Below are 11304 nucleotides of genomic sequence, written 5' to 3'. Positions count from 1 at the left end.
TGTAATACAAGGGGTCCAAACCTTTTCCATGCAGATACAGTAAATGGAAGGATGGAATTTCACACCTTTTGTTTACATAAAACACAATGCATAGCTATGCTAAACTATTAAATATTAAAGAAAAAACTACTACACTTCAGCTGTGTATTACAGGTCACAAAGCAAACCGTTTGAATCGTTTTCATGTGAAATTAAGACGTGTGCTTTAATTTTACGTTAGGTCAATGCCGCGGCACACTTTAGTATTGACACAGCTGGACTGACATACTTATTTTTATTCATTAAATCAATCAATAATTGAGGTTATAGTTTACGTTGACATATTCACGATTAAAGTTGTCAAAAAAGGGCACCTTAAAAAGATACGCCAAGGTTTATCCTGATTGGCTGTTGAACTTTTGTGACTTCCCATTGGCTGACGCTGCCTCTGTCTCCCTGCTTCCGGCTTTGCTAGTTTGGTTTGTTATGGGAGTTCTTGATTTTTACCTGACTTGAGTGCCTTTGGTGAAGTCGGTAGGTTTTTATGTCTTTTCCCTCCACATAACTCGTTAGTTACGAACACGTCGCTCAAGACAACTTGTTGTCACAAGCTAAAAAAAAAACCCGCTCTAAACATGAAAGACGACTGGTTGAATGTAAACCTTTGTCGCCATTACCTTACGCTTTAGCGTGTTGACTAGCATGGAGGTACTCAAGTTCACCGGTTTGTCCATTATGAGAGTAAATACACTGTTTCTTGTCTTGTATCTTGAATCTTGATTAAAGCAACATGCCAGGAGCCCATGACTTCAAACGAACTGGACGCCCCCAGAAAGTGTACTTGATCTCGACCGACCAGTATATTCAGAGCCATGAGGAAGGTCCCATTTGCCTTCTGCGGGGGACAATGTGTGTGGAGAAGCCTCTCAAGAGCAGAGGCGAGCTCGTGTGTATAAAGGTAGCAAACATGTGCACGGTTTTACATTGTGACTGGGATAATCTGCAAATAACATGGTTCAACAAAGGTACTGGAAAAAGCCATCACCCTGTCAGTGGAGAGAACGGTTCTTCTGGAGGTACCAAGTGACTTTGTTGGCCTGTTGGAGCCGGTGGAACCAGAGACTCGCCTGAAACTACTAAGTAAGCTGTTACAGGAAATGAGGGGATTTGTGTTGTTCATTGTGAGATTTTGTTGTTTTTCAGGCAATCCTCAGAAGTTGTATGACTTGACCAGTTTGCCGATCGGCACCCCCCTTTTGGTCCGCACCGGACCTGGGGATGACTTTTCAGAGGCTGTACTCAAATATTTTGGACCTCTGACACCAGGGACCAGAGCTCGTTTTTTTGGGGTGCAGCTCTTGGTAAAATTAGCAATCGAACACTTCAAGAATTTGTTTTTTCGATGGTGGTCATTAATGGCGCTACATTTGTTGCAGGGCTCAGCAGCGGGAAAAGGCAAAGGAACTGGAAATGATCTCTTCACCTGCCCAGATGGAAGTGCCATTTTTCTCCCAATCAGCCACATCCAGCCCCGACACTGGACCCGCAGTCCAGATGGCCAAGAAAGGCAGCGTCAACCCCGCCGCAGTGTCACCCGTCGTCGTCCCGCAAACATGCAGCCCCAAAGTAATGGGCACCACTCGGAGCGCTGGCCCCTGCCACCCGCGCGTAACAGCCAGCCCCAGTCGCTGGGTGTTCTCCCCGGAGCGACTGAGCAGTCGCATGCAGCAACTGTGAGTGTTGGTCAACGAGTTAGCATGTCCGTGGAGGGCTCTACCGTTAGCGGAGAGGTGCGCTTCTGTGGTCCCCTGCCTGGTCGGTCTTCATCTGAGACCTACGTTGGCGTCCTCCTGGTCAGTTGCTTCATTGCTTCCAAACACGTTCAGGGTGTCTTATAATTGGGAATTTTGTCCCAGGACACTCCGGCTGGCGATTGGGATGGGCGTCATAGAGGAGAGAAGCTGTGTCAAATTCCTTATGCCGCATATGGAAAGCTCCTACCAGCATCTGAGGTGTTCCCAGGTACTGGACCACCTCCATAACATGTTTATCATCTGCATACTGTGCTCATTTATTCTCACTTTTATACCCCACCCCTCCCCCGCAGAGTCCCAGCATCCCAAAATCCCTCCCCCTCAAGCTCTGAAATCCATCATGAACACTTCACCAACCACGACCAAACCTGTGACGACGCCTACATCTGCCCCCAAAGTGGCCCTGTTGCCCCCCAACAAAAAAAACCCAAAACCTGTTCCTCCGCCACCGCCACTCAAGCTGGCCCACAATCACTTACCCCCGCCCCCTCCCCCACCACCTAAGCCAGCGGACATTGTGATCCCTGCAGTACGTTCCACAAACGGCATGCACAGTCCACCCTCGCCCCCCATGTCAGCAGATGTAGATGAGGCACAGGGAGAGCACACGGAGACCCTGGAGGTGGGCTCCATGGTGGAAGTGAACGATCCGCCCCTTTATGGGGTGATTCGCTGGATTGGGAACATTAGTGGCGTTCCAGAAGTGGTGGCAGGCATCGAGCTGGTAGACTTTTATGGCAAAAGCTGCTACTTCTTGTTGTCCAGATATTTCATGTTTGTGCTTTGCCGTCCAGGAGCAGGAGCTGGCGGCCGGAACTGACGGCCGGTACCTCAACAAACGCCACTTCCGCTGTCCACCCAACAAGGGGCTCTTTGTCAAGCTTTCTAACTGCAGGCGGGATTCCAGATTTCCCGCTCCGGAAGCCCGTGTCAATCAAGTGGAGCGCTGCAACTCCATAGGTGATTAGTTTGTGTGCTGTTTTGTTTATCACAGCCTAAACATCTTTTTGTGCGTCATAGCCTTCGCAGAGTGGGGCAGCGAACGCGTGGAGGACCACACGCCTCCAGTGGAGGGTGATGAGGCCAAGGAGCTGTACCAGGGCTGGAAGAGAGGCATCCAGGGTCACCTCAACTCCTGCTACCTGGACGCTACGCTCTTCAGGTGCTGCGTTTATTTCCTGCTTTCAGAGATCATACGCGGATGCATGATGTCTCACTGCCTCTGCTGCCATCTTTTGCCGTGTGCAGCCTCTTCGCCTGCTGCAGTTCAGCAGACTGGTTGTTATTTTGGCCTTCGGAAGAGGACCAGAGCTCGAGCCGAGCACAGGACCTGCTGCGCTGTGAGATCGTCAACCCGCTGCGGAGGTACTCTGAACCGGTCGCTTTTTAAAATAAAACTTTTTGCAAGCTTTTGACACAATCATGCATCACTTGTCCGAAATGCAGCATGCAAGTTTGTGGTCAAATTCAATTCAAGTCATGCTAGCATCTACAAAATATCGTAACCGTTTTATAACCATTAGACAAATGGTCAGTGACTTATGGGCAATTATTTGCCGAGTCCCGCAGCTGTCAGGCTGTACAACCAGCAACTGCTCCCAATAGACTTCTACACCACTATGTACATCTGTGTAATACTTGCTTTTATAGTCAGTATAGTTACTCCAGACTCCATTCACTGTGCAATATTAAGGGCTCTAAATGCAATATACTAAGTTCTATGTGAAGTATTTCCATAATGCCTCATATTAACTCTCTAGCAAGATCTCAGTGTATAGACTGGTCATATATCTCATCTCGTTTCATATTATCTACATACTGTATTGTATATAACTCTGGGAAAAACTGTTGATTTTGTTAATACTTGGGTTGTTTATATTGTTTATTTTTCTATATTGTGTATGTTGTACTGTTTAACTGATTCTGTACTCTTGCTGCTGTGCAATACAAATTTCCCCACTGACGGATGAATGAAGGCATATCTTATCTTATCTTATCTTAGATGCCCGTGTAAAGGCAGCCATGTTCTTATCTTCGGTAACATCATGTTACTAGGAATGTGTCGGCAATGACAAAACTGTAGACAAATTTTTATTTTGGGCAATGTCAGTTTTGTCGAGTAATCGTTGCAGCACGAGTGTATTTGTGGAAATATGACAATCAGGGTGCATGTATTGATAAAAGTCCACTTTTGAGTGGAGCAGTTCAGGAGTAGAAGTTGGTACAGTAAACCTCGGATATATCGGACTCGGATATATCGGAAATTCGCTCACAACGGACAGATAAAAAAGAACCGATTTTTCTGTAATGCATTTCCAATAAAAATTCATTGCATATATCGGATTTTTTATAACGGATTTCGCCTATTTCGGACAAAATCTCCAGTCCCGTTCCAATGCATTTTCATTAAATTTCCCTCGCATATATCGGATGGCTGCATCGTGGCGCTCCGATTCGCCGAAACGTGACAGGCCGCTATACGACGTCGTTTGCAGCGTTTGCAGCGTTGCCTTGCGCGTCCAGGTACATTGGAAACATAGTCAAGGAAGTGCCTTTTTATAACGGATAAAATCTGATTTACGCATATACCGGATATAAATCCGATATATGCGTAAAACGGACATTTTCCGGTATACGCATATAATGGATTTCGCTTATATCGGACAAAACCAGTGGGAACAATTGAATCCGATATATCCGAGGTTTACTGTATAATGTTTGTATAATTGTGTTTTGTTTACTATGTATGTTTGTTTTTATTTAGGCACGGCTATGTGTGTGCCAGTAAGACCATGGCTTTGAGGCGACTGCTGGAGGCCGCCAACAGAAACGCAGGTTTCACCAACCAGGAAAAAGGTACGTGAGCTCAATGCCGTGCAATCCAGCTGAGGAATGCCGTCACGCCGCTCGTCTTTTTATGCCTGTCCAGATCCGGAGGAGTTCCTCAACAAGCTCTTCCAGCTCCTCCGAGTTGAGCCGCTCCTCAAGATCAGGTGACGCCTTGCATACCTCCTCCCTCTTTTTTTTTTTTTTTTTTTCTCACCCTTTTGATTTTTATTTCCTTTCCCAGGTCAATGACGCAAAAGCCGCAGGAGTGTCACCTCTACCAGCTCTTTCCGCCTCACGCTCCTCCTTCATCGTCCTTGCCATCCTTCCCTGATGAGGCCCCCGTTTTGTTGCCCTCACCACTATTCAGCCGCATGAAGGTAGCTAGCGTGCAAACCCTGCTGGAGTCGTCCTTCCTCCACGCCGGCCTCAAGTTTGTGGAGGTGAGCCGCAGCAACCGTTCCAAGTGGATTGTCATAACTCCTGTTTGACCTTCACCGTAGGCTCCCTCTTGCCTCTTACTGCTCATGCCTCGCTTTGGGAAGGACTTTAAGATGTTTGATGCCATCTTGCCCACCCTTGACATTGACATCACAGACCTGCTGGATGACAGTAACAGACATTTTTTTCCCATTTAAAATGTCTTTAAGACTTTTTGACTTGGCAAATAATTAGCAATAAGTCATTGACTGTCTAATTATTATAAAACTTTGAGGATATAACATTTTATTGGAGAACTGAAGGTGCATGTCCCCTTGTGTCCAGCACTGAGGCAGTGCAGCATCTGTCAGGCCGTCGCCCAATGGGAATGTGTGCAGTGTTACGAAGACCAAGACATCACACCCGGGCATCTCAAACAGTACTGTCACACCTGCAACACTCAGGTACTCCATATCCAAACGGTTAGCACGACTCAGCTCGTCAAGCATATTGTCAAGCACTTTTTTTTTTTTTTCACAGGTCCACCATCACAAGAAGCGGGGCTCCCACTCCCCGGTTGAGATTGGCATCCCCGAAGCGGCGTTGAGTGGCCCAATCAACTGTGCCCGTCAGCACATGTCTCTCTTCGCCGTGACGTGCATCGAGACAAGCCATTATGTCAGCTTTGTCAAATACGGGCCTCTGTCCTCTGACTGGCTCTTTTTTGACAGTATGGCCGACCGTGAAGGTGAGACATTGATTGACCAGTGACCATATTCCCATATAAGCCTATATTCACCAACCTTTTCAGGGTCATCTCAGGGAGTTCCTAACTTAGCCTAAAAGTTCATGGCAAGAAATCTTAGCTTAAGTGTCATTTCATAAAGTTTCTGAGAGCAACACAAACTTTTATCATCATCAAGAGACGTGGATGATCCCTTTTGCTCGGTATGAGCCAGTCTTGTGATTGGTTGTTACCAAAGGGAAGTGCTATTGAGCACTTTAGTAGTGCTGCACTATATGCTATATATACAACAGCTCAATATTAAGTCGTTGGACAGGAAGACACATTTTCATAGCTATGTTATCTAGAGTGCTAACATTACAGTTACATTTTCACTAACGGACTTAGCTTCATTTTTAGATATGTAGCGAAGCCTTTTAAAAAAAAAAACAACAACAAAGCCATCATTGACATCTAACTGATGCAGTCCTGGGTGGCACGGCGGTCTAGTGGTTAGCGCGCAGACCTCACAGCTAGGAAACCAGGGTTCAATTCCACCCTCGGCCATCTCTGTGTGGAGTTTGCATGTTCTCCCCGTGCATGCGTGGGTTTTCTCCGGGTACTCCGGTTTCCTCCCACATTCCAAAAAACATGCTAGGTTAATTGGCGACTCCAAATTGTCCATAGGTATGAATGTGAGTGTGAATGGTTGTTTGTCTATATGTGCGCTGTGATTGGCTGGCGACCAGTCCAGGGTGTACCCCGCCTCTCGCCCAAAGACAGCTGGGATAGGCTCCAGCACCCCCGCGACCCTTGTGAGGAAAAAGCGGTAGAAAATGAATGAATGATGCAGTCCTGTTTGTCACTGTTGTTGTTATGGGAATTGTTGTTGCTGCTGTTTTTGTCTCTCTCTACTGCCCCCTCCCCCAACACCCACCCCAGTTTCTCTTCTTCTTTTCTGTGTTTCTTCTTGCTCCGGTCCGGTAGCTCCAAATGCGCATAACAAAAACATCAAATAAAATGTCATGGTACAGGGAAGTTGTAGCCTACACCTTTCCTGACACAGAGCAAATGTGTTTAGCATGTAAGGGCATTGAGATCAACAATACTATCTGCCCCAATACCTGGACGGGACAAAAAAAAAATGCATCGAAATCCATGACTGAATACCAACCAGTAACCAATTTGTTTCATCTAGGAGGTGAGAATGGCTTCAATGTGCCCCTGGTGAAACCCTGCCCGGAGGTGGGCGGCTACTTCAGCCTGTCGGAGGAGGAGCTTAGCAGAGTTGACCCCGCGACCTTCCGGGAGCCTGCTCGCCGGCTGCTGTGTGACTCCTACATGTGTTTATATCACAGCCTGGAGCTGAGTCTCTACAAGTGAACCTCTCACATCAGTTATCTTAAAATGTTCTTTGTGTTAAAATCTTTCATAGCTGTTTCTCACTTGTCAGTTGAATGAGTTGAAAATAATTGAAGTATTTATTGAACACACTGTTTACAGAATTCTAATCGATGTTTGTACATGTACACGTTACAGTTTGCTTTGCACTGCTGAGATGTCTCTTGAATGTTTGCACTACATTTACAGTTGCACACCAAATTTATTCATTCATTTTATGACGCTTATCCTCACGAGGGTCGTGGGGGTGCTGGAGCCTATCCCAGCTGTCTTCAGGCAAGAGGCGGGATACACCCTGGACTGGTCACCAGCCAATCACAGGGCACATATAGACAACCAACCATTCACACTCACATTCATACCTATGGACAATTTGGAGCCGCCAATTAACCTAGCATGTTTTTGGAACATGGGAGGAAACCGGAGTACCCGGAGAAAACCCAACACGCTTGAGGAGAACATGCAAACTCCACACAGAGATGGCCGAGGGTGGAATTGTAATAATTTGTAATTTATTATTTTGTAATTTATTGTAAATTCTATTTCTCTGCAATGTGTACAAACTTGCAGTAGTCTACAATAAACCCAACAAAATTAAAACAATTTAGACAGCACATCTAATGCTAAAAAGTGTTTACGATGACTAGTTAGTTTTTAAATTGGTCACTTGATACTTTTTAGAAATGTTAATGTTTTAACATTGGTGTTGAATAATTTGTATGCATCTGTCAGCCATGAGGTCCAAACTTGAATTTTTTTGATTTAGGAAATAAAAAAAAATATGTTGTTGGATTTGTTTTTTTTTAATGATTATCAAAAATAATCTCCCGGCGGTTTAATGAATGGGGAAATAAGGACCATCCATCTCCGTGAGCGCCGCTAGGGGGCAACAGTGACTCAACGAGCTGCAAACTGCGTCATCGCAATCCCGGAAGTAGCGAAGAAGCGTAGTCTGGCTGCTGTCCTCGACCAAAAACCGCAGGAGCTCGTGTTTGGATGCTTAAACAAGGTACAAACTCTTATAATAAGGGACTTTTCATGTCGTGTTCGTTGATAAAGTAAGGATATTGTACCCCCAGCTGCTGCTTTTTGTCATTTTGTGTTGGTAGACCCTTTCTGATTCTCGGGATTGTTGTTGCTTTAAGCTAGAGGCTAATGCTAATGGTAATGCTACTCTGGTATGGTATGTTATAAAGCGACCATGTTTCAGGTACATAATTTGATCTAAATGTGCTTAAATATAATACACGGAATATTTACGTCTGTTGTCTTGAGCTCATACAGGATATATTTGACCGGCATCTTTGCACAAGTCATTACGTACTTTAAAGCACGTTGGGATGCTTTGTTTTGGGTTCAGTGCATTCATTTTGATTTATTTTCTAATGTTTAGCAGGCTCAGCTAGCATTACTCTTGGTTTCCATGGCGTCTCCAGGAGGACAAGGAGGAGTTTTGTCCACAAGGGGAGCTACGTCCAGGAGGATGAAATGGGCTCTGGAGCTGAGTTTAGGCAACACCAGGTTAATTAAAAGAGACATTAATTGTCACTTGTTTTCATGATCATTTGAGCTAAGGTAATCATAGCCATACTGTGCTCCAGGTGTCGTGGTGATCGTCAAGCCGGTCAAGGAGACGTCGTTTATCCAATCGGATATTCTGAGAAACCAGTCCCTGATACCAGCATTCAGGAGACTGACAAGAACCTGGTGGAGAAGGTGAGTGAGAGTGAGGGTGATGGTTAAAAACAAGTAGCTCATACTAAATGGCTGTTTGTTTTTCAGCGATGCTGGGACGTGGCGCTGGGGCCCCTAAAGCAGATCCCCATGAACCTGTTCATCATGTACATGTCGGGAAATACCATCTCTATCTTCCCTATCATGATGGTGTGCATGATGGCATGGAGGCCCATACAGGCGCTCATGTCCATGTCTGCAAGTGAGCATCTCTACACTTTTTTTAAGAACATACCAAGAACACATCCATCTCATACTCTTCTTCTCTGTCTTGTCTCACTCAGCCTTCAAGCTGTTGGAGAGCTCCAGTCAGCAGTGGCTTCAGGGTCTTGTCTACCTGGTGGGCAACTTGCTGGGCTCGGCGCTAGCCATCTACAAGTGTCAATCAATGGGGCTGCTGCCCACACACTCATCTGATTGGCTGGCCTTCATAGAACCTCCTCAGGTATACTTCAAATGGAAAAGAAAAATATAGTATGTAATTGTTTAGCTCTGTCGCAGTACTGAGTTCTACCACTAGATGTCACACTTGGAATTCTCCAAGAAGTCTCTCACTGTCCCACAACAGTGTATTGGAAGAAGGGCTGGGAAAATAGCTACAATTCAAGATAGACAGTATGGAAATAAAAAAAAAATAATAATAATAATTTCATACGGCCGCACAGTGGTCTCACAACTGAATGTTCCATAACTTCTTTAATGGTACTAAGTATTGTTTATTGACTTTAACCAAATGTGTCTTCCCACAGAGGATGGAGATAATGGGCGGAGGGATGGTCCTGTGAATGACATAACTATTGTCGTCAATGTATGACCGATGGAGGCTTTGCCGTGCTGACGATGGTGAAGATTTTTTTTGTGATAAATGAGCAGCTGGTTGTATGATGTGGCTTTCTGCACACCCACTTTTTTTTTTTGCCTTGTTTTTTGGACAGCAACACTGATGTTCCAGCACTTAAAGGGACGGTATGCAGCAGGTTCCTCATGTGGCATGAAGGCCACACAGTCAGGAGATTGGGCGTGCATGTGTGGGTTTCCTCCCACATTCCAAAAACCCTAGTGAGGATAAGCGGCATAGAAAATTGATAGATAGTATATATAGATAATAAGATAGATACTTTGTTCATTTCCATGAGACATCTGCCTTTTCCTGCTTTTGAGTATGCCACAGTAACACACACAGTTATGTTTGGTGTCGGTTAATGATAGCGAATTGGCAAAGTTTAGCTAGTATCAGTCATCATTGAATGTAAAGCCTCATAACATCATAACATGACTGTACGTTGTTGATCCCCTATCTGAGGATACTGTACTAGCATACAGTCCCTTTAACACCACAGTTGTGCTTTGCTTTCATGTTTTGAGTGCAAACCACTTTACATGAAATCATGTTGATTTTTTTTTCAGCCATTAGCATGATTTTAGCATTCATGTCACAAACCTGTTTAATTTATAGACCTCTTGTAATTTATACTTATTTCCTTAACAGAAATAAATCTTTACTGACTTCAAACGTGTTTACTTGTTGGATTATATTAGTTTAGATTAGATTGTACGTTATTTATCCTACAACAAGGTAATGTAGATGTTACAGCAGCAGAAAGATACAAATACCACAATAAATCAAATACCTGTACAAAAAAAATGATCTAAGAAATGTACTATAAACATCTCAATATACTGTACAATGAATATGTAACATACAACCTAGCCAAATAACCAACACAGAATGCATTTTTTAAATGAAACTTATTATTCAAGGAAGGGTAAAAAAAAAAGTGATCACCCCCTAAAATTAGCTTTGAGCCTCATTGTAATTGGCTTTCTTTAAATTCAACTTCAGGGTGGCACGGCGGTCGAGTGGTTAGCGCGCAGACCTCGCAGCTAGGAGACCAGGGTTCAATTCCACCATCGGCCATCTCTGTGTGGAGTTTGCATGTTCTCCCCGTGCATGCGTGGGTTTTCTCCGGGTCCTCCGGTTTCCTCCCACATTCCAAAAACATGCTAGGTTAATTAGCGACTCCAAATTGTCCATAGGTATGAATGTGAGTGTGAATGGTTGTTTGTCTATATGTGCCCTGTGATTGGCTGGCGACCAGTCCAGGGTGTACCCCGCCTCTCACCCAAAGACAGCTGGGATAGGCTCCAGCACCCCTGCGACCCTTGTGAGGATAAGCGGTAGAAAATGAATGAATGAATGAATGAAATCAGGAAGGGGGCAAACACTTTTTCACGCCACTGTAACAGTCATTCTATGACTCAGCTCTTTTGCTTGAGCTTATGTATGCAAAACTTGAGCACAAGTTAAAACTACTCAAATAGTGGGGCGGGTTCCACGGGGGGGGGGGGGAGTGCAGAACTGCCAACATGCATGAATTTGTCAAACAATTAGAATTTTGAATAGTG

At 44.8% G+C, this 11304-nt stretch overlaps 2 protein-coding genes across 3 annotated transcripts; both read left to right on the top strand.

The window, feature by feature from the left end:
* Window positions 1-388: 388 nt before the first annotated feature.
* On the top strand, window positions 389-7925 carry si:cabz01101003.1 (ubiquitin carboxyl-terminal hydrolase CYLD). The gene is made up of 17 exons (XM_058067141.1): window positions 389-513; window positions 766-937; window positions 1005-1119; window positions 1183-1340; window positions 1416-1832; window positions 1896-2001; window positions 2087-2517; window positions 2588-2753; window positions 2814-2955; window positions 3042-3158; window positions 4558-4649; window positions 4723-4786; window positions 4864-5062; window positions 5123-5231; window positions 5385-5503; window positions 5580-5787; window positions 6962-7925. Exons 2-17 carry the CDS (start codon window positions 770-772, stop codon window positions 7144-7146), a joined length of 2796 nt encoding a protein of 931 aa, XP_057923124.1. The 5' UTR covers window positions 389-513; window positions 766-769; the 3' UTR covers window positions 7147-7925.
* A 102-nt stretch (window positions 7926-8027) lies between these two features.
* Window positions 8028-10411, top strand: emc4 (ER membrane protein complex subunit 4). 2 transcript variants are annotated; one of them, XM_058067565.1, is made up of 6 exons: window positions 8028-8173; window positions 8558-8685; window positions 8766-8880; window positions 8947-9100; window positions 9183-9343; window positions 9648-10411. In XM_058067565.1, exons 2-6 carry the CDS (start codon window positions 8588-8590, stop codon window positions 9681-9683), a joined length of 564 nt encoding a protein of 187 aa, XP_057923548.1. In that variant the 5' UTR covers window positions 8028-8173; window positions 8558-8587; the 3' UTR covers window positions 9684-10411. The 2 variants fall into 2 exon arrangements, with proteins under 2 accessions (XP_057923548.1, XP_057923549.1); XM_058067566.1 differs by having other exon boundaries at window positions 8061-8173; window positions 8561-8685.
* The last annotated feature ends 893 nt before the right edge of the window (window positions 10412-11304 follow it).

The sequence above is a fragment of the Doryrhamphus excisus genome, chromosome 3 (genome assembly GCF_030265055.1).
Source record: "Doryrhamphus excisus isolate RoL2022-K1 chromosome 3, RoL_Dexc_1.0, whole genome shotgun sequence".
In the NCBI taxonomy this organism is placed as follows: Eukaryota; Metazoa; Chordata; class Actinopteri; order Syngnathiformes; family Syngnathidae; genus Doryrhamphus; species Doryrhamphus excisus.
Note: the sequence above shows the minus strand (reverse complement) of the source record. Positions and strands in the feature narration are given on the sequence as shown.

Coding starts and splice junctions, on each gene's coding strand:
- si:cabz01101003.1 (XM_058067141.1), top strand. CDS start 770: ATGCCAGGAGCCCATGACTTCAAACGAACTGGACGCCCCCAGAAAGTG. Junction 1,341..1,415: donor TTTTTGGGGTGCAGCTCTTG/GTAAAATTAGCA, acceptor CATTTGTTGCAG/GGCTCAGCAGCGGGAAAAGG. Junction 5,232..5,384: donor CACAGACCTGCTGGATGACA/GTAACAGACATT, acceptor CCTTGTGTCCAG/CACTGAGGCAGTGCAGCATC.
- emc4 (XM_058067565.1), top strand. CDS start 8,588: ATGGCGTCTCCAGGAGGACAAGGAGGAGTTTTGTCCACAAGGGGAGCT. Junction 8,686..8,765: donor CTGAGTTTAGGCAACACCAG/GTTAATTAAAAG, acceptor ACTGTGCTCCAG/GTGTCGTGGTGATCGTCAAG. Junction 9,101..9,182: donor GCTCATGTCCATGTCTGCAA/GTGAGCATCTCT, acceptor TGTCTCACTCAG/CCTTCAAGCTGTTGGAGAGC.